This window comes from Panthera pardus, unplaced genomic scaffold, assembly GCF_024362965.1.
Source record: "Panthera pardus isolate Hobbes unplaced genomic scaffold, ASM2436296v1 HiC_scaffold_6, whole genome shotgun sequence".
NCBI lineage: Eukaryota > Metazoa > Chordata > Mammalia > Carnivora > Felidae > Panthera > Panthera pardus.
In genome coordinates this window covers 140867474-140890753 of record NW_026526991.1, presented here as the reverse complement: position 1 = coordinate 140890753, position 23280 = coordinate 140867474, and the positions used below count along the sequence as shown (strand labels likewise).

The following is a 23280-nucleotide window of genomic DNA, read 5'->3' as shown; positions in this document are numbered from 1 at the left end:
AAGTCGGGTGCTTAACCGACTAAGCCACCCAGGCGCCCCAAGCGTTGTTATTTTAAAGGCCATGTCTAATCCCTCACCATCTAGAACTCTTCCTGCAGTTTGTATTGTTTTTGTTTTGCTTTTCTTGTTTTGGTGATACTGTCTTACTCTTTGTGGATTTGGTTATCTTTACGTGTGTTCCAGATCCTGTAATGAAAAACTATAGGTGTGAATTGAAACTCAGGAGGATGTTTCCAGAGAGGGTTTATGTTTGCTTCTGACTGGCAGACGGCTAGGGTCCCCAGTAGTCCTGGATTACATTAATCTCTTCAGAAGTTGAGATGATTTGAAGTTTAAGAAAATGGTAATTTTGTAGTTAATCAGCTACTTTCATTTTTTGCTAGGTAATTATTTGATGCGTGAAGAATGAATTCTTGGTAGTTTTCTTACTTGTAGGATGCAGCACTTTGGTGTCTGAATTTAAAATTTGGGGGGATTACAACATTCCCCTCCTCGTGGTAGGCACTCGCTGCTGATTTTAATCGTCTTAGCCTTGTGTCTGCTGAAAGCTTTGCTGCTTTCAAAACTGCCAGGTGCTTGTATAGGAGAAATGTGACTCTATACACAGGATTTACCTCTTGGTTTTCTGTTTTCCTCAATCTTAAATTCTGTAAGTTTTCAGTGCTCTGTTTGATGCCTTCAAATAGGTTTTTTCTTCTCAGTTCATCTTTTCAGGTTCTCATGAGCAGGTAATTTGCTATTACCAAGCTACAGCATTCTGAAGTAAATTTTATTTCAGATTTCCAACAACTAATGAACATATTGTATGCCTAACTAGTCATACACAACTCAGTTTTCTTCGAAGTAATTACATGTATGTTTTTTTAAAGAACAGGTATAAATTAATAAGTTCATGTATCTCAGTTTTCATAGATTTCCTTTCAAATATTGTTAACCAAAATATGGCTGTAGCAAATAGTTGTTTTACTTTTTTTTTTAATGTTTATTATTTTTGAGAGAGCGAGAACAGGAGAAGGATAGAGAGAGGGAGACACAGAATCTGAACCAGGCTCCAGGCTCTGAGCTGTTGGCACAGAGCCCGATGCGGGGCTCAAACTCACAGACTGTGAGATCATGACCTGAGGTGAAGTCGGACGCTTAACTGACTGAACCACCCAGGTGCCCTTGTAGCTAATAATTTTTATAATGCTGGGGTAAATACTACTTCTTTGATGGTTTGTGGCAAACACTCATTCAGAGACTGATAAAAGTCAAAGATAAGTCCTTTGAAGGGAATAAATTCAGATTCATAAAAAGTATTCATTGTGGGGAGCCTGGGTGGCTCAGTTGGTTAAGCGTCCGACTTCGTCTCAGGTCATGATCTCGCGGTCTGTGAGTTCGAGCCCCGCATCAGGCTCTGTGCTGACCGCTCAGAGCCTGGAGCCTGTTTCCGATTCTGTGTCTCCCTCTCTCTCTGACCCTCCCCCATTCATGCTCTTTATCTGTCTCAAAAATAAATAAACATTAAAAAAAATAATTAATAAAAAAGTATTCATTGTATTGTTTCTATTTTTCTCACATAACAGATTATTTCTGATACGGGTCCATTTTATTATGATTAAAATATTTTTTATTTTGTGAAATGATGGTAAAACCAGTGTCTTTGGTTTGCTGTGTGTAACAAAGTGCTACAAACTGGGTGGCTTATAAACAATAGACATTTATTTCTCACAGTTCTGGAGGCAGGGCGTCCATTCAGGGTGCCGGCAGGGTTGAGTTACCGGCCTTCTAACCCAGTGGACTATTGAATTCTCCTTCTGTCGTACATGGTAGAAGGACCAAGAGATATCTCTGGGGCTACTTTTATGAGGACATTAATCCCATTCATGAAGTCTCTACTTTCCTCATCTTCTAAAGGACACACCTCCTAGGATACCATCACTTCAGGCACTAGGTTTTTTTTTTTTTTTAGCACATGAGTTTTGGGAAGCACATAGATGGATACCATGACCAGGTGAAAGTTATAGATCAACATTAGGAAATCCATCAATGTTATACATCACATTAGTAGAAGGAAGGAAAAAAAGTATTATATCAATTGAAAACTAGGACCTGTAGGACCTTCCTCAACATGATAAAGGGCATTGATGAAAACCCAAACTAATACTATACTCAGTGATGAAAGACTGGAGCTGTTCTCCTTAAGAGCAAGAGCAAGACAAAGATGCCCGCTTTCATTACTGCTGTTCAACATCGTACTGGCAACCTTGGCGAGAGGAATTGGACAAGGAAAAGAAATCAAAGGCATTCAAATTGGAAAAGAAGCAATGGAACTGTATTTGCTAACATGGTCCTGTTGTTTAGAAAATTCAAAAGAAATCCACAAGAAAGTTATTAGAACTAATAAGTTCAGCCAAGTTGTAGGGTAATCAGTTGGGTTTCAGTACACCAGTAGTGAACAATCAGAAAAGGAAATTAAAGCAATTCCATTCACCTTGGCATGTAAAAGAACAAAATACCTAGGAGTAAACTTAACCATTGGAGGTGAAAGACTTGTACACTATAAATTATAAAACATTGCAGAAGGAAATTAAAGAAGACCAGAATAAATGGAAAGACGTCTTGGGTTCATGGATGAGAAAACTAAATACTACCCAAAGCAGTTTAGAGTTCGGCACAATCCCCATGAAAATTCCAATGGCCTTTTTTTCCCCTCCAGAACGAAAAAGCCAATCTTGAAATTCATGTGGGATTTGAAAGGGCCCTGGATAGCCAAAACAATCTTGAAAAAGAACAAAATTGATAGACACACACTTCACTGTGTCAAAACTTGCTTCAGAGCTACAATAATCAAAACAGTGTGGTACTGACATAAGGATAGACGTATGGAATTTAGAAATCTGAAATAAATTCATACACATTTGGCCAATTGATTTGTTTTTCATTTTAATTTTGGCATAGTAAACCTATGGTGTTATATTGATTTCAGGTGTACAGTGCAGTGATTCAGTACTTATACACACACACACACACACACACACACACACACACACAGTGCTCATCATGACAAGTACACTTCTTAATCCCCTTCATCCATCCCCCCACCCCTCCCTTCTGGTAACTATCAGTGTCCTCTGTAGTTAAGATTCTGTTTCTTGATTTGCCTCTTTTTATTCCCCTTTGCTCATTTGTTTTGTTCAGTTCCACAAATGAGTGAAATCATACTGTGTTTGTTATTCTCTGATGGACTTATTTTGCTTAACGTTATACTCTAACTCCTTTATTATGGCTGAGTAATAGTCCATTGTGTATATATACATCTTCTTTATCTGTTCATCTATTGATGGACACTTGGGCTGCTTCCATCATTTGACTATTGTGGATAGTGCTGCTATAAACATCAGGGTGTATGTCCCTTTTAATTAGTGTTTTTGTATTCTTTGGATAAATGCCTAGTAGTGTGATTAGTGGATGATAAGGTAGTTGTTTAGAGAGACCGCAAGTGTGGGAGAGGGGCTGAGGGAGAGAGAGACACTCTTAAGCAGGCTCCACACTCAAATTGGAGCCCAGTGCAGGGCTTGATCCCACAACCCTAGTATCGTGACCTGAGCCAAGTATCATGACCTGAAATCAAGAGTCAAATGCTTAACAAACTGAGCCACCTGGGTGCCCCTCATAGAGTAATTCTATTTTTAACTTTTTGAGGAACCTCTATACTGTCTTCCAGGTTTGGCCAATTGATTTTTGACAAGGGAATTAAGTCCATTCAATTAGGAAACCATAGTGTCTTCACAAGATGGTGCTGGGATAACTGGATTTCCACATATAAAAGAATGAGTTTGGATTCCTTCCCTATACCATAGACAAAAATTCAAAATGGTTCAATGACTGAAACAGAAGAACTAAAACTGTAAGGCTTCTTAGAAAAAAACATAGGGGTTAATCTTTATACTTTATACCTTAGATATTACTTTGGAATTGACATGAAAAGCAAGAGCAATGAAAGAAGAGATATATCTATTATACTTTATCCAAACTAAAAACTTTTGTGCATCATAATCATAGGATATTATCAAAGTGAAAACATAACAAAATGGGAGAAAAGATTTGCAAAATATATGGATAAGGGGTTAATATTTAGAATATGTAAAGAACCCCCTCAACCTATCAACAAAAAGATGACACGGTTAAAAATGAGCAAAGGCCTCCAATAGACATTTCCCCAAAGAGGATAGATAACCAGTGAACACGAAAAGATGCTCAACATCCTTAGTCGTTAAGGAAATGCAAGTCAAAACTACAATGAAATACTACTTCACACCTACTAAGATGGCAACTAAAACCACATTGAGATGCCATCTCACACCAGAGTGGCTAAAATGAACAAGTCAGGAAACAACAGATGTTGGCAAGGATGTGGAGAAATGGGAACCCTCTTGCACTGTTGGTGGGAATGCAAACTGGTACAGCCACTCTGGAAAACAGTGTGGAGTTCCCTTGAAAAATTAAAAATAGAATTACCCTACAACCCAGCAACAGCACTACTAGGAATTTATCCAAAGGATACAGGAGTGCTGATTCATAGGGGCACATGTACCCCATATAGCAGCACTATCAACAATAGCCAAATTATGGAAAGAGCCCAAATGTCCATTAACTGATGAATGGATAAAGAAGGTGTGGTTTATATATACAATGGAATAGTACTTGGCATTGAGAAAATGAAATCTTGCCATTTGCAACAACGTGGATGGAACTGGAGGGTTTTATGCCAAGTGAAATAAATCAGCCAGAGAAAGATATCATGTATTTTCACTCATATGTGGAACTTGAGAACCTTAACAGAAGACAATGGGGGAAGAGGAGGGTAGGGAAAAAAGTACAGAGAGGGAGGCAAACCATAAGGAACAAACTGAGGGTTGAAATGGGGGCTGAGGGGAGGGGAAAATGGGTGATGGGCTTTGGGGAGGGCACTTGTTGGGATGAGCAGTGGGTGTTGTATGTAAATGATGAATCATGGGAATCTACTCTTAAAGCCAAGAGCACACTGTATACACTGTATGTTAGCTACCTTGGCAATTATATTAAAAAACAGAATGGCAAGTGTCCGCTGGGAAGTGGAGAAATTGGAACTTTCACATGTTGCCTGTGTAATGTAAAATGGTGTAGCCACTGTAGAATACAGTTTCGTAAAATGTTGAATGTAGAATTAATGATCCAGCAGTCCCACTTCTGGGGATATACCGAAGGGAATTGAAAGCAGGACCAGGACACACACTTGTATGCCAGTGTTCATTGCAGTTTTTCACAGTGTCCAGACTACAGAAACCACGCACGTGTCCATCAGCACGTGAATGATGCCACTGAACTGTACACTTAAAAATGGTTAAGATGGCAAGTTTTATGTTACATATACTGCACCATAGTTTAAAAAATTAATACTACATACCCCAAACCTCTGAGTTGTAGATTTTTGGTGGGTGAAACAGAGTATGTGAATTATATCTCAATAAAGGTGTTATAAACAAAGGGTTAACCTCTATTTTCCTACATACATTTTGTTTTTTAAAGTAGTATTCTGTCAAATCCGGGAGTCTGGAAAGATTTTTTTTTTTCCTTACTAGTATAGCTAATAAAATAATTGAAATACGTTTGTTGTTATTAGGAATCGTGATCAGTATTTAAATGGTGTTACTTTCTGTTGCTAAACTAGTATAATTTGCTTTAAATAAATCTGTTAGGAAATCTACTTCGAGTGTCTGTTTTGCCAGCTCTCCACATTCTATACTTGTTACATATGGAAATTGGACAGCAACTGATTGCTTTGGGGTATTTGAGGGAATATAGTTGCTCTTTAGTCTTGACACTTGGTAGCCAACCACTTATCATCATAGACTAGACTAGCTTTATTTCTTCTCCTTTTATTTTTATTTATTTGTTTAATTTCAGGGCTTGTTGGGGAATGTATTCAATCAGTAAGTGCTTATATTGTATACTTTGTGGTACAACTTGTTAAGGGCCTAAAGTTTGAAATATATGGCCTGCTTTTAGAAAACTTGATGTTGGGTAATGTATATAAAATAATTATGTAGCAATCAATAGAGACATGGAATTAATTGTAATTGTAGATTTTACATATGTGAAGTTGGTATAATAAATAATAACTGAATACAATTTAATTGTAACTTTAACTGAATAATAACTAATAATAAAGCCAGTTATAATAAATAAAATTGTGAGAGACTAACAAAAGACCAAACACATCAAAGAAACTAATGCTAGTGTAGATTAAAATTTTATGTATGATTAGAAAGGTAACACCGTTCATTAGAGAAGAAAGAAATCTTTCAGTAAACCATGCCAATGCAGTTGATTACCTCTCTGGGGTAACCTTCTTATATTTTACCCCACGGTTTCTGTTTGGGCATGTAAGATGCTTGGATTTGCCACTCCATCCTAATAACAAGAACTGAACTGAAAAACCAACAAATATACTGAGATTATGAGAGCAGGAAGGCCACAGGACAAATGGCTGCCACAGAAGTTGGAGAGGCAGAAAGGCAAATAGAATCAAAACTTACCAGAGCAGAAACCCACCAGCAGAAACATCTGCAGGAACCATTGCTGGGTAAGAAAACCTGAGTGTGATTGATGAACTCCTGGAGGCTCAGCGTGGACAAGTCTGAGTTAAAAATCCAGGGGGACCAGCATCATAGGGCCCCCCACACTTTTGTAAGACTTATCTCCAGGAGCTCTCCCAGGTCCTTCTAGTGAATATAGGACAAAAAATGCCCTTGTGGTTCCATTGCGACTGGGGTCAGGGGGAGAGGAACCATTTTAAAGTCTGCCAGAACATTCTGTTCTTAACAAGGCCTGCCCGCTAGAGAAAGTTTCACCAGAGCCTGACTGACCTAGGGAAGAGAAATACCCAAGTCCAGCTCACTCCTAGCAATCCTGTTCCACCTAATGGGGTAAATAAAAGTGAGAAGTACTTGTCAAGTTCACAGTGTATGGGCACAGGCTCACCAAAACACTGAGACTAATCCTGGGACTATAGAAAGCATTCCCTTCCCACATTTTACACTGAATTACTAAACACCTGCTTATGCAGTTCCTTTTACTTAGTACATTCCACCTCTCTCTCTCTCTTTTTTAATGTTCATTATTGAGAGAACATGTCGGGGAGGGACAGAGAGAGAGAGAGAGAGAGAGAGAGAGAGGGAGACACGGAGCTGTCAGCACAGAGCCTGACATGGGACTTGAACTCAGAAACCGTGAGGTCATGACCTGCTTGGATGCCAGCCAACTCAGCCACCCAGGTGCCCCAGCGTCTACCTTTCAAAGGAAAATACAAGGCATACTCAAAGGCAAAACAAACACAGGACTTTAACAAGTATCTGAACCTGGGTCAACATGGCAAGGATATTGGAATTATCAGAACAGGAGGTAAAAAAAAAAAAAAAAAAAAAACCAAAAAAACAACTGATTAATAGGCTAGGGACTTTAATGTAAAAAAATAGAAAACATGCAAAATTAGATGAATACTGTAAACAGATGAAAAGTCTAAAAACACCAAAAAGAAATGCTAGAGTACAAACACATTGCAATGGAAATGAAGACTACTTTTGATGGGATCAGTAGACTGGACATGGCTAAGGAAGGAATCTCTGAACTTAAGGATATGACAATAAACTTCTAAAACTGAAAAGCAAAGAGCAGAAAGACTGAAGGAAAAAAAACATGCAAGGACAATGGGACAACTACAAAAGGTATATCATACGCAAAATGGGAAAGCCACAGGAGAAGACAGAAGAACAAAAGCAATATTTGAAGCATTCATGATAACAGATTTCCCCAAATTAATGTCCAACCAGATCAAGAAGCTCAGAGAATACCTAGCAGAATAGATGCTGTCAAAACCACACCTAGGTATATCATTTTCAGACCTCAGAAAATCAAAGATTAATCCTAAAGAAGCCAAAGGAAAAAAAACACCTTACTTATAAAGGAGCAGAAATAATAAATACATCAGATTTCTTCTCCGAAACCATGCAAGCGAGAAAACAGAGTGAAATATTGAAAGTATTGAGAGGAACCTCCCCCCGCCCCCGCGCCCGCTCCCCTCCATCACCAAATTAGAATTGTATATCCTGCAAAACTGTCCTTCCAGAAGTGGAGAAATACTTATGAGACAAACATTGACAGAATTTGTTGCCAGTAGACCTGCCTTGGAAGAAATGTTAAATGAAATTCTTTAGAAGGAAAAGGATACATGTCAGAAACTCAAACATACATAGAAGATCATTGGAAATTGAGTAAGGGTAAAATAAACCTGTTTTTCTTATTCTTAATTGATCTAAAAGATAAGTTTGTTCCCAATAGCAACAATGTACTTTTATGTGCTTGTGTGCATCTAGATATTTATGTATGCTCATGCATAAGTGAAAGGAATGACAACAATGATAAAAGGTACAGAAGAGAGGTATTAGGAACATTTTGTTAATAGGTACTTCTACCTGTAAATCTAAATAGTGTTATTTAAAAATAGACATGGTTAGTTTTAAATGTATATTGCAATATTTGGGGCAGCCAGTAAAAAGTAACAACAAAAAAAGTAAAATTAATATGCTACTATAGAAAAAAATAGATGCATATAAAGTATTCAAAATGACAAAAGAGAATATGGGTGGAAATCAAAAGCAGGCACGGGGAACAAAGGCATAGAAAACAGCAACAAATATGATAGACATTAATTCAATTATAGCAAATAATCACCTTAGACAACATGGTTAAAATGTAACAATTAAAAGACGAGATTGTCAGAGTTAATTAAAAAATAGGACCCAACCATGTGTTTTCTACAAGAAATCCATTTTAAATATACACTAATAGTGGGGCGCCTGGGTGGCTCAGTTGGTTGAGCCTCCGACTTCGGCTCAGGTCATGATCTCATGGTCTGTGGGTTCGAGCCCTGTGTTGGGCTCTGTGCTGACAGCTCAGAGCCTGGAGCCTGCTTCGGATTCTGTGTCTCCCTCTCTCTCTCTCTGCCCCTCCCCTGTTCATGCTCTGTCTCAAAAATAAATAAACATTTAAAAAATTTTTTTTTAAATATACACTAGTAGATGAAAATAAATGGGATAGAAAAGCTAATACCATGCTGACACTAATCAAAACAAAGTTGGAATAGCTATACTAATTTCAGATGGAGCAGACGTCAAAGCAAGGAATATTAATGGGTATGAAGAGCATTATGTGAAGAGATTCATACTCAAAGATGGTATAACAGTTCTTAATGTGTATGTGCCTAACAACAGTGTGTCAAAGTATTTCAGGCAAAAACTATTAGAACTGCAAGAAGCAGTAGATGAATGCACTGGTGGTATATTGGAGATTTCAACACCCCTCTCAGAAATGGACAGGTGCAGTAGGCAGGAGATAAGCACACAGTTGAACTCAACAATATTAATTGGATATCATCAATATCTATAGACTACCTCATCCTACAACAAAAGAATATACATTTTAAGGTCACATGGATCATTCACATCCTCAGCCATAAAACTCAATAAATTAAAAAAATTTAGAAATCATACAATATCTGTTGTTAGACCACAATAGAATTAAAATAGAAATCAAGAGGGGTGCCTGGGTGGCTGGGTTGAGCGTCTGACTCTTGATTTTGGCTCAGGTCATGATCCCAGGGTAGTGGGATTGAGGTCCCATCGGGTTCTGCACTGAATGTGGAGCCTGTCTGGAATTCTCTCCCTCCCCCGCCTCTCTCTCCCTCCCCCTCTACCCCTCTCCCTTTCTTGGGTGCACTCTCTTAAAACAAACAAAAATTCAAGAAAACAGAAAAATCACTTTAAATCTCAAAATACTTCAACATTAAACAACATATAGGCTGGAAAAGAAATCTAAAAAAATTTTTTAGATTTGAATTAAATGTAAATGAGAATGAAAATATATCTTATCAAAATTTGTAGAATACAACAAAAGCAATGCTTACAGGGAAATTTATAGCATTGAATGTATATATTAGAAAAGAAGAAACATCTAAAACCAATATTCTAAGCTTCCACCTTAGGACACAAGAAAAAGAAAATTAAACCCAAAGTAAGCAGAAGAAAAGAAATAGCAAGAATTAAAGCAGAAAAATGAAACTAAGTAGGAAATCAGTGGAGAAATCAATGCAGTCAAAAGCTGGTTGTTTGAAAAGATCAATAGAATCAGTAAGTCTCTATACAAGCCTTAGAAACAAAGACACAGATTATTAATCTAAGAACTAAAAGAAAAGCTATCACTACTGATCCTCTAGACCATAGAAGTATAGTAAAGGAATACTGTGAACAACTCTCTGCCCACAAACTTGATAACAGATGAAATAGATCAATTTCTTGAAAGGCATAATCTGGCAAGACCCCTGCAAGAAGAAATAGATAACCTGTTTACACCTTTATAAAAGAAATTGAATCAGTAGTTAATAACCTTCCAAAACAGAAAGCACCAGACCCAGATGGGTTCTTGATTTTTATGCATCTATTAAAATAATGTAATTTTTCTTTAGCCTGTTAATAGATGCATAAAAATCATTTGATAAAATCCAGCACTCATTTATAATAAAAACTTCAAACTAGGAATAGAAATTACATACAAAAGTTCTACACTAACATCATCATACTTAATGATGAGAAACACAGGTTTCTTGATGAAATCAGGAACAAAGCAAGGATATCTCTTCTTACCATGCCCTTTTCAACATGGTATTGGAAGTCCGAGCTAAAGCAATAAGACAAGAAAAGGAAATAGAAGTATAGAAATTTGGAAGAGAGAAAACTATTTTTGTTTACAGATGACATGATTGTCTACACAGAAAATCTGAAAGAATTGATAGGTACCTGGAACTAATAATTATAGCAAAGTTAATATATAACAATATATAAAAGCCTATCACTCTCTTATATATCAGCAATGAACAAGTTGAATGTGAAGTTAAAAACACATCACCATTTATATTATCGCCCCCCAAATGGAATACTTAGGTATAAACCTAACAAGATATGTGTAAGATCTGTATGAGGAAAACAAAATTCTGATGAAAAAAAAAATAAGTGGAGAGAGAACCCTTGTTCAGGGATAGGAAGACTTAATATTGTCAACACGTCAGTTCTTCCCAACTTGATCTATGGTATAGATTCAGTGCAGTCCCAATAAAAATCCCAGGAAGTCATATTTTGGATATCAACATAGTGGTTCTGAAATTAATATGGAATGGCAAGAGATCCAGAATAGCCTACACAATGAGGACAGGGTGGTATTGGTAAAGCAACAAATACATCAGTGGAACAGATGTCAGAGCCCAGAAGTAGACCTGCATAAATATAACCAACTGATCTTTGATAAAAGAGCAAAGGTAGTACGATGGAACAGATATAATCTCTTCATCAGATAGTGGTGGGACAACTGCATCCATATGCCAAAAAAAAAAAAAAAAATGAATCTAGACACACCTTGTACCCTTCATCAAAATTAACTCAAAATGAATAGAATCATAGACCTAAAATGTAAAACTTCTAGAAGATAACATAGGACACAGCTTAGGTGTCCTGGAGTATGGCAGTGACATTTTAGTAACAACACCAAGACACGACCCTTGAAAGTAATAGTTGATAAGTTGGACTTGATGAAAATTAAAACTTTGAAGAGAATGAGAGGACAAGCCACAGACTGGGGGAATATTTGTGGAAGACACCTGCTACAGGACCATTACCAAAATGTACAAAGAACTTTTTTTTTTTTTGAATGTTTATTTACCCTGAGAGAGCAAGCACGTGCAGGGGTGTGAGGCAGAAAGGAGAGAGAGAATCCCAAACAGGCTCCACCATGTCAGTGCAGAGCCCGACTGAGGGCTCAAACTCACGAACCACCAGATTGTGACCTGAGCTGAAATCAAGAGCTGGATGCTCAACTGACTGAGCCACCCAAGTGCCCTGAAATGTACAAAGAACTCATAAACAAGTAAGAAGATGGATGCGATTAAAAAATGAACAAAAAATTTGAACTTACATCTCACCAAAGATGAGATAGAGGTAAAAAGTAAGTGTATAAAAAGATGTTCAACATCCTATGTCATAAGAGAATTGCAAATTGAAACAACATTAATTTCTCACTACACATCTGTTAGAATGGCTAAAATCCAAAAAACACCAATTGCTGATGAGAATGTGGAGCCATGGGAACTTAGTCATTGCTGGTGGGAACGCTAAATGGTGCAGCCACTTTGGAAGGCCGTTTTCTTACAAAACTAAACATACTCTTAACCATCCAGCAGTTGCCCTCCTCGTTATTTATCAAAAAAGCTGACCATGTACACATAGAAATCTTTACAGGGTTGTTGATAGCAGCTTTAATTCATAATTGCCAAAATATGGAAGCAACCAAGATATTCTCTAGTCAGTGAACGGATGAACTGTGTTATGTCCGTTCAATGGAATATTATTCAGCACTAAAAGGAAATGAACTGTCAAACCGTGAAAAGATACGGAGGAATCTTAAATGCATAGTACCAAGTGAAGTCAATCCAAAAAGGCCACGTACTGTATGAGTCCAGCTATAGGACATTCTGGAAAAGGCCAATGATGGAGGCAGTAAAAAAAAAAAAAAAATCAGTGGTTGCCAGGAATTGGGGACACGGAGGGATGAGTAGGTGGCACACAAAGGATTTTTAGGCAGGGAAACTATTCTGGGTGATACTTTGATGGTATATACTTGTCTTAATGTGTATGTGAAAACCCGTAGGGTGTACGGCACCAAGAGTGAACCAACCATGAGCTGAAGCATGGGCTTTGGGGAAAATACTGGTATGCCAGTGCAGGTTTCTTGATTGTAACAAATGTCATTTCTGGTTTGGGGTGTTGATAAGGTGGGGGGGGGGCAGGTGCGTGGGGACATGGGATTCCTGGTATGTCCTGCTGAGTTGTGCTATGAACCTAAAACTGATCTATAACACAATGTTTATTAGTGTTACATTATAAAAAGTTATTCTCAGACGGATTAAAAAGTCAATGTTTAAAAAAATTAAAACACAGGTGCCTGGGTGGCTCAGTCAGTTAAGGGTCCAACTCGATTTCAGCTTAGGTAATGGTCTCAGGGTTGTGAGATTGAGCTCCATGTCAAGCTCCATGCTGGGTGTGGAGCCTGCTGAAGATTCTCTCGCTCCTTATACCACTCACTCTCTCTAAAAAGCAAAAACAGAACAAAACCAGGGAAATACATTTGAATATTTTTTCTGACTTGAATGTGGAAGGACTTATAATCAGAAAAGTTAACATAAAAGAATTCATGGTTAGCTAGATTTCCATATAATTTCATTTAGTGTTTACTAAGAGAGAAAAGTATTTTAGGAATAATCTTAATATATAAAGACATTAATATCTAAATAGGAAAATGCTATGAATAGGCTATCAATGAAAAGTAATTTGAAATTACTAGTAGATTGTGGGAAAATTTCAACCTAACCTAAGTAATCAATACACATTATACAATTGGATTTAGTTTTAAGTTTCATGGAATATTTGATGTAAATATGTCAAAATATTTACAAAACATATTTGTTAGACAACATAAGACAAAAACCTGGACCCACTCACCACTGGAAGCAAACTTCAGAACACACTTGATTATGTGTGTCCTCCCAGTGTGGTCCTGTTGGGTACACTGTTTTCTCAGCCTCCCATTCTTTCAATTTCCTTTTCACGTTTATCACTTCTGCAATAAAAAGTTTGCCCATATATGTATTTATCTGCAAGCATTGTATTACTTAATTTTGCTTATTTTTAATTTCCTGATTGATTTCTCTTAGTCTCTTTTTTCCCCCGTTTGTAGCATTTGCATGATGTTAAAGAAGATACGGGGCGCCTGGGTGGCTCAGTTGGTTAAGCATCCGACTCTGTTTTGGTTCAGGCAGGTCATGATCTCACAGTTTGGGGGATCGAGCTTTGCGTCAGGCTCTGTACTAACAGCATGGAGTCTGCTTAAGACTCTCTCTCCCTCTTTCTCTGTCCCTCCCTTGCTCGTGCTTTCTCTCTCTCTCTCTCTCTCTCTCTCATAAAAAAAAAAAAAAGATACACAGATGGAAGGGATTGCATTAAATCTGGATTTGTATGGGTAGAGAATATCAGTATCACCTGGGGGCTTGCCACAGTTACTTGGACCAACTCAGACCCATTAGGATGGCTCGTATCAAAACCAGAAAATTATAAGTGTTGATGAAAATGTGGAGAAATGAGAACCTTGTGCACTACTGGCGGGAAAGTAAAAGGGTGCACCTGCTGTGGAAAACAGTTTGGTGGGTGTTTAAAAAATAAAACATGTAATTGCCAGTTCACATGGAAGTTATGCTTCTGGGTATATCAAAAGCAGGATCTCAAAGACATATTTGTACACATGTGTTCATAGCTATGTTATGTGCTAAACGTGGAAGTAACCCAAGTGTTCATCACAGATGAGTGGATAACAAAATGCAATGTATATGTGCAATGGAATAATATTCAGCCTTAAAAAGGAAGAAAATTCTGTAACCTGCTACAACGTGGGTGAACATTGAGGACATTTTGTTAAGTGAAATATGTCAGGTACAGAAGGACAAAAACTGTCTAATTCCACTTCTAATTCCATAATTCTAAGGTACTTAGATTCGTCACAAAGTCGAAGTAGTACAGTGGGTGCCAGGCGTTGGGGGAGGAGGGGAAGTACTTAGGGACTAATGGGTGCAGAGATTCAGTTTCACAAGATGAAGTGAGTTATGTGACTGTATGGTGGTGACTGCTTCAGGACATTGTAGATGTGGTTAATGCCAGTGAACGTACATGTAAAAATGGTGACGCTGGTTTATGTTATGTCTATTTTACCACAGTAAGAGAGATTGGGGGGAAAATTAGTGGGAAGTGTTTGGTTTTGTATTTTTATTTTTTAAACTATAAGCCTCTTGAGAATCACTTTCTGAAGGAGTTCATCTTCCTAAGGGGAGCCGAAAAGATTGAGGAGGTTTTTTTTGTTTTTTCTTTTTTTGTCTATCATGTCCCTCTGAGGCCACCTTGGAAGGTAGATGAAAGATGAAGCCTGTCCCTTCTTAGTGGAACTGATGGATCTTCTGAGGAATTTATAATTATTTGCACAAGGCAGTAGTATGTCTGTAAGAGACATATTAAAAAATTAAAATATGGAAGAGTTGAGTTTGCTTTAGTGTGATCCTAGAGGAAAGGTCAGTCAGAGACAGTTGCATGGACAGTTGCTCAAGTCCCAGCAAGGAGAGGGCAGAGCACAGCTTAACCAAGGGGACCAAGGTCCAGTGTTTCGGGCAGACTTTGGAATTTTGAGGGGTTCAGTTTAGTAGTAATATGCATTCAGGAGAGAGGGCTGCAGACTTGGGTGTGTTCACATCAGTGAAGACCTTAAATGAGAAGCTGTCTGTACATGGGAACTGAGACACTCATTTCCTAGGATTTTATTGATGAACAGACAAATTGCTATCTGTGTTTAATATCTAGCCACGTTATTAATCACGTTAAGTCAACAACAGAAGGACTTTTATCTGTTTTACCGCTATATTGCCAGAGCATCTATAACAGGCATGTCTGAACTATGTTACCAAACAATGATTTTAGATTTCATAAGAAGGAAAATCTCTGGTTGTACTTTGGTGCTTTTATGATGTGTCTCAGACATCATCGTGCTCTCCTTTCATGGGTCTGTGTTCTTTGCAAGGCTCTCCTTGGGCTCCTGAGTGTCTTCCTTGTGATGTGTGTACCTATGTTGACTCAGTTCAGGCAGATCTCAAAACTCTTTGGTTTTAACTTTACGTGTTTTCTGAAGTGTGTGCTGCTTAATTCTTGAGTCTTGAGTTTAACCATTTCTAGCAATTAAGTGACCTCACTTGTAGAGTTTCTGCTATTAGTGTCCCCACTGTATTCTTTTGGTTGTTATGTCATATAAATAGTTATATTTACTATATGGCGTTATTTTAAAACACTAGCTTTGGTTTTATATATTTCCTGTAGTTCTGAATAAATCATTCTTAATTTTTCATATATGTACTTAGAAAAAATGCAAGTTAAATTACATGTTTACAATGATATGATTACTTACTACTCTTAAACCCTTTGTGTCACTTTGTCCTCTCTTTTACTTCTACATGTCATAAACCTAATGAGATCTAACAATTGTATCTTTGCTTTAAACAGCCAGTTATCTTTTAAAGAAATTAAGGAAATTCCTCTTGTGTTCCCCCACATATCTACCATTCTGTAGTGTTACCTAATCTAGAAGTAGTGTCCCCCTTGTGTAGATTCTCCTGGCATGTATTCTGGACCATGTTGGTCCTCTCTGACCTTACAGTAGTTCATGTATATATCAAACTTCCTCTGCCAGTTTTAGGCCATTTCTGGCAAGGACTACAGTTTTTTCATTTTTAGATAATTCAGTGTATCTATCGAGCACAGAAAATACTTACTTTTTTTTCTTTTTTTTTCCTTCTTTTTTTATTTTATTTTTTTTCTTTCAATATATGAAATTTATTGTCAAATTGGTTTCCATACAACACCCAGTGCTCATCCCAAAAGGTGCCCCCCTCAACACCCATCACCCACCCTCCCCTCCCTCCCACCCCCCATCAACCCTCAGTTCTCAGTTTTTGAAAATACTTACTTTTAAGTATGTAAGTAGGGTTGAAGTAGTGTGTTTTTGACTGAGCATCTGTATAACCTGACAACGTATAGTACCATAGTTCACCATTAGATGTCACTCTGTAACATACTTTACATTCTTGCCAGACAATTCCTTACCGAAACGCTTGTCAGATTCAGAAAGTTGGCATTGCTTAACAGCGCACTTATACTGATACATAGTGGTTTCTCTCTAAACACACATTCATAAATTATAATTGTTACTACCTTTTAATTCTACGTCTAAGTCTGTACTGAACCCAACTGATTTTCCTTAGTTTTCTTTAAAATTTGAATGCTGGCTTTATTTTTTGCTTATTTTCTATGTGGAGCAAAGTCTGCAAATATTACAAGTAGTGGTGGGAAGAAGTAGGATATTCAAGAATACTTTCAAACGTGTTCAGAATTCTTCTGTTAGTAATGCAATTTGAAAAATACCTTATTCCAGGAGGCTGACTGACCCCACACTCATGGGCGACTGCTGGTTTTGTTTGGGTGTGTCAGAGAAAGAGGGAGAACGGACTTGGCTCTGAAGAGAAACGTAGAGGCAGAGAACACGGAGACCTGTAGGCTCTGCTGGCCAGTCCTGGAACACAGGAAAGTGCCAAGAATGAGATTCCTTCACTCATTCCCACCCTTACAAGATAGGAAAGGTCAGGTCAGGGGGGGTTTGATGTTCACCTTATCCCTAAGGTGTGACGATGTAGGGATCAGGTGTCTCAGGGCCGAGGACACTGCTGACAGTCCAGCCCCTCTGTGCCCAGCTGGGAGTCCAGTTGTATGCATGAGCCTCTCCTGCAGCACTGTTGCTCAGTCGTGTTCCCCGCACACCTGCCAGAACACAGCCAGTGACCATTTTCCTCACTTCGCTCAGAATATTGAAATTTGAATGAAACAGCGATGTTGTTTCTGAGTGATACAATGAACAACCCCCCCCTCCCCGCCCCCGCCAGCCCAAGCATGTGAATATTCACGCAGATGTGGATCCACCCATGTCCTCTGGGACACCAGCTCCCAGCCTTTCACACCTCAGCCAGAAATAACTATCTTACAGTTTCTGTTTATGGTTTTATTTGGAAAAAAAAAAAAAAGAATGTTGTCATTTATCAGCATGGTTTTATAAAATTCAAAATTTAAAACCCTGAGTATAATAAAATACCAAAGAATAAGGACATTTGAATCCATTTATATTGATCTGTCAAATTATACACAATGTATTATCAAAAAATGAAATTTTATGTTCTGCTTTTGCTTTAGAATAAGATATGCATTTTTTTTTAGTACGTTAGTATAGCATGACTACTAACCCTTATCGGGAAGACCTTTTTAATTCTTTGGTCTTAAAATGACATTTTTTAATGAAATAATGAAGCAAATGACAATTTTTGTGAAGTAATTGGTAATGTCGGTGTAGAAAATACAGTAGAAAGGGTGTCATACTCCATACTACAGTAGTGTCCTCACCAGGAGTTAGGACGTGCTGAGACTGTTACTCACTTATACTGATAGAGGTGCATCTTGTAATCCATATATTTTTTCCTTATGTTTTTGTGTATTCCTACAGTTAAAGAAGTGAACAGGTCATGGCACGTTTAACAAAAAGACGACAGGCGGATACGAAAGCTATCCAGCATCTTTGGGCAGCCATTGAGATTATACGGAACCAGAAGCAAATTGCCAACATTGACCGTATTACAAAGTGAGTAATTTAAGCAAAAATATCCTTGTGAAGTTTCCTATAAGATTTTTGGGGGGCAAAGGTCTAAAACCAACTTATTTATTATGCTCATCAAGGCATTACAAAGTAACAGTCGCTTTTTGCCTTATATGTAACTTATTAGAAAAATAATACAGAAGCATAGGCAACTTGTGTTTAGATGTTTTGTAAAGAAATATTAGAGAAGTAAAATACCAGTGTGTACTACTTACAATAGCTTTTTAGTTCTCAAAGATTTTTTAACTCTTGGGAACAGATCTTTATGTCTTTTTTATCAAAAAGGCTTTGCTTTTGCGTAAACTGTCTAAAACCAGTGTGCTGTTTGTTGAGTGTTCACTGTCACACACGTTGGTCCCTAGTCCACTAACCAGGACTTTCTGACCATTTCATTCTGTGTTTTGGAAATTACATTACTTTGGTAGACCAAGATTCAGGATAGACAATTATCAGAATACTTTATGAATTCTCTACTTACCTGTTATATACTGATTATAACAGAGTCTTCAAATGGAACTTGATTTTGTTCCTTTGTTTCTCTGAGTATTTTTAAGGGAATAAAGCTCAATCCATCTTTTTTTAAATGGTTGAATGATATTTTTTGGTAATTTAGATAGAATTTCTTTATTTTCTACACATTCCTTAGATGCTATGTGTAAAAGTGGAAACAAGTGATTTACAGAAGTTCATTTAGTGCTTATTTTTGCCTTTATTAATAAGTAACAAAATTGAATACCACATATTTTTGTCTCTTACCTACATTCTGTTAAAGATTATAAAGTTTACTCGAGAGGGCAGGGACCAGAGAAGGAGAAAGAATAATGCCATGTGTTGCTCTAAGTCCGCATTTAAAGTTGCTATGTACATGTCCTAGCTCCTGAGGGCCACTAGCATAAAAATATTCGGTAACACTTGTATGGAAAATAAGAATAAAATAAAGAGCACATTATAATTAAATTCAAATTAGCATGTTTTTATAAAACAAATAATTTGGGGGTGTTTACAAAGTATAGGTTATAGTGAGGTGGTATTGGCATAAAAACATGTTTTCAAAACCTCAAGAATAACAGCCATATGTATTTTCCTGTGGTTGGGATTTTTTAAAAACATAGTTTATGTCTGTCAAAATTACCTACAGAAGGATGTGGAAATAAGATGCTGCTCTTTGGGTTTAAATTTTAAACTTCAGGTCATCCCAGTTTGACAGAACTGTCCCGGTGTTGGAGGCGCTTCTTCCTCCCGGGGCCGGCACCTGCTCTGGGAGCCTTGGAGGCGTCTCCTGGTGCCAGGCGTCCATAGTTGGACCGCGAAGGTTGCCGCTAGTTGATGGCAGTGGTGGTGCAGGTGCCGCGCAGGTGATGTGACATCTGTGTGCGTTCTCGTGAGAGAGAAGAGGTTCGTAAGGAGGAGCGCACACCGTGTCGTGCCCTTTCTGCATTAGGGATTGTTGATAAGCATTCTCTTTTCTCCCTTTTCTGTCAGCTCAGCGTTCAGGCTGCCAAGGCTGACTTTTCTCCATGACCTCAGGTCCGTAGATCTTAAGATACATATGAATAAATGTATTCACCTACCAAAAATTATTGTTTTATTAGTGTCATCTACAGATGAAAAAAAATTCACCAGCGGGTAACTGTTTAAGAGTGGTGGCCGGTGTCTCTTCCACTTCGTCTGAGAGGACCTTCTTCCTTTCTGTTACGGGTGCGCTTGATGGTACAAAGAAGAACCAGACAACACTGTTTCTGGCACAGCCTGTGTGTCATTAGTTTCCTACCAGGCCATCAGCCCCAAGGAGGAGCTGTCTGCCTAACCGCCTGGCCTGCTGCCTTAGCTCCTGGGTTGAGCTGGTGTCCTTGTCACCACCCTGGCCAAGGCAGGTTGGGAGAAGCATTGCCCCATGATAGGAAGACAGGTGGCTGTTCTGTATTCTAAATAGGTAAATACTTTTCAAGTCTTAGATTAACTTAAAATCGAGTTGCTCCGCTTACTTACAGCGGAGGCTGAACATAGAGTTACCTTTTAATTTTTACACGTATGGCGAATTCCTGATGGCTGTAGCAGAGTTACTGCGAAGAGGGCATATGTGGTCATCAAGGTCCTTCTGTGTTATGTCTGGTGATGGACTCCATTGTAGGAATGGAACCTGTCTTCAGTCAACACTTTTTAACAGTTTTGGGCTTTGGGATCATGGTTCTTTATGATATTTTGAAGCCTGGCAAACCCCAGACACTGTAGTTAACTTCTGTGCAGTGTTTTAGTTCTGCTTGTTTTTGTTTCTGTTTGAAAGTCTCTTTGAGGTCACCTTCAATCTAAAGGTTTTCATTCATCCTTGTTGTTGTTTTCCTTCGCAGTTTATTGAAGAAACTGGTTCATTTGCTCTAGGTTTCCCACAGTCTGGCTTTTGCTGGTCGCATCCTGTGGTGTATTTGCTTCTCTGCATTTTGTGGAAATTGGTAGTTTTCTGGAGGCTTGGGTGAGGTGAGACTCCTTTGCAGTAGCATGTGGTCCTACCAGGAGGTCATATGCCCATTTCTCATGCGTGAGATTGGCAGTCGTGATGTACAGCGAGTAGTACCCGTAACTCATTAAGGATCATCAACAGGATTACTTCCATAAGGATGTAAACTTGCCTCTGCATCCTGTGTGGCAGCCCCATGGTGTGTCCATGTCCAAAGGGAGAGTAACTGACTCTTTCCCTTTATTTGCCAGTGTTTAAAATGGCATCCTCTCCTGGTAACCAGTTAGTTTTTTTAAAGGGCCATTCGGAATTCATGTGTTTAAATACTTTTGATACGTTTCAGTCCATTTCTGACAAAATCCTTATTTATGCTCAAATTTTTCCATCTTTCACCAGTTGGAGCCTCTCCACATTGACTCCTAAAGTGGCTTTCTGCTTTTTCTTGCAACAGGGTTTTTCAGGCTCATCTGTTTTATACCCTTGGAACCATTGATTTCTCCAAGGGGCTCTGATTTCCTTCACTTAGAAATTGTATTTCAGAAGCATGTCTGGCCCTCAGTGTGCTCACTGCTGCTTGGTTGATCTTTCCAGGCCTTTTAGAGGGCAGAGGAAGTATATATAATTTTAAGACAAAAGAACACCCTATTAATGAATACTGATATTTTCCATTTGAATTTATGACTACTAGTTTTTCCCAAACTCTTCTACCAAAAATGTTTCTCTCTTCTTACATAGTAAAGACATCATGAATCGTAACTAGTCGGTTGTTTTATCCAACATTATATGTCAAGCTATTGCAGAGTAACCACACCAACACTAAAACCAATAAATAGTATGTTTGATGGAAACCATCTAAATTACTTTACCCATTGTTTTCAAACAGTTGTACTGATTCTAACCTGCCAGAGGTGAGAGCGATTACATGTTCTACTTTCTTCCTCACAATTGGCATTTGGTCTTCGTCTACAAACAAGTATTCATTTTATGGTTACCACCAGCCCTTCTCTTGGTATCCACAATTCATTCTCTGGTAGATTCTTTTTATTCTTGTTCCCCAAGTTTTACTGAGATGTAATTGACATATAATATTGTGTTAGTTTACAAGGTGCATGACATAATGATTTTGTGTTTGTACCTATTGCAAAATGATCACCATGGTATGTTCAGTTAACATCCATCACCTTGTTTTTCCTGTGATGAGAGCTCAGATCTGCTCTGTTAGCACCTTTCAAATACATAATACAGTGTTATTAACTGTAGTCAGCATGCTGTCCGCGACATGCCTGGGACTCATTTATCCTATGACTAGAAGTTTACAGCATTGGCTCCCTTCACCCATTTCACCCAACACTTGCCACCACCAGTCTGTTCTGTTTCTGTGAGCTCAGTCTTTTTAGATCATACAGTGTTTGTCTTTCTTCATCTGACTTCCTTCACTTAGCATAATACCCCCAGGTCCTTCCACATTGTCACAAAATGATAAGATTTCCTTCTTTTTGGCAGAATAATAATTCCGTTGTATATACACCACATCTTCTTTATGTATTCATCTGTGGACGGGCACTTAGGGAGTTTCCATGCTTTGGCTACGGTGAGTTTGCTGCAGTGAACATGAAGTGCACATACGTTTTTGAGAGTGTGATTTCATTTCTTTCAGATAAATACCCAGAAGTGGGATTGATGGATGGTACAGTAGTTGTGTTTTAATTTTTTGAGTAGCCTCCATGCTGTTTTTTCAAAGTGGCACAAACATCTAGGAGATTCTTAAGGTTTCATGAGAAGTGATTTTCAAGTTCTTGCTGGTTCTTAACAGTTGGTTGCAGCCTTTTTTACTGGAAAGTCAGTTTGGCTGGGTATAAAATCCTTAACTTCTTTCTTTTTTAGAGTTTTTATAGGTTATGTATGCTGGCTTATAGAGCCTCTCGTGGTTGCCATGTACCCTAGGAAAGAAGCCTGTGCTTCTTTACCAGTTTCTTTTAATTACCTCTCTCTGTTTTTAAACAGCTAGTGTTCTGTTCAAAAAAGGAGTAGAAAAGGAATTATAAATGAGAGAATCATTGTTGAGATTTATTGTGTATTTCAAGTATTTAAAAAGTATAATTTCCAGAAACTTCTTTAACAGGTTCTATTATTTGGGATGGAGAGTACTTTCACCAAAGGAGTCCTTCTGAAACCAAAGTACATCTATGGGATTAAGTTTAATTTTTTAATTAATGGTGAAGCTGTCTCTCTGTTTTAAAAGTACAGATTTATAGATTTGATTTCATGATAATATAAAATTCCATAGTTCTCATTTGGGAGCTACATAAACACAGATAAATTTTGACCTCTCATTAAAAAAAATTTTACAGTTTTAAAAATCAAAGGATGTTTTCTGATGTTTAGTCATCATAAAATTGAAACAAATAAGTCAC

General features: G+C 37.9%; 1 protein-coding gene across 13 annotated transcripts in view; it reads left to right on the top strand.

The window, feature by feature from the left end:
- ZMYND11 (zinc finger MYND-type containing 11) overlaps nucleotides 1-23280 on the top strand; it is a 133210-nt gene that overhangs the window by 40672 nt on the left and 69258 nt on the right. For 11 of the 13 annotated variants that reach the window (XM_053895531.1, XM_053895530.1, XM_053895529.1 and 8 more), the window contains exon 2: nucleotides 18262-18396. In XM_053895531.1, the coding sequence (XP_053751506.1) occupies nucleotides 18281-18396 (116 nt within the window). In that variant the 5' untranslated portion in view covers nucleotides 18262-18280. Of the gene's footprint in view, nucleotides 1-17218; nucleotides 17351-18261; nucleotides 18397-23280 lie in introns of those variants that run through there. The other 2 variants (XM_053895533.1, XM_053895543.1) reach the window with 2 other exon arrangements.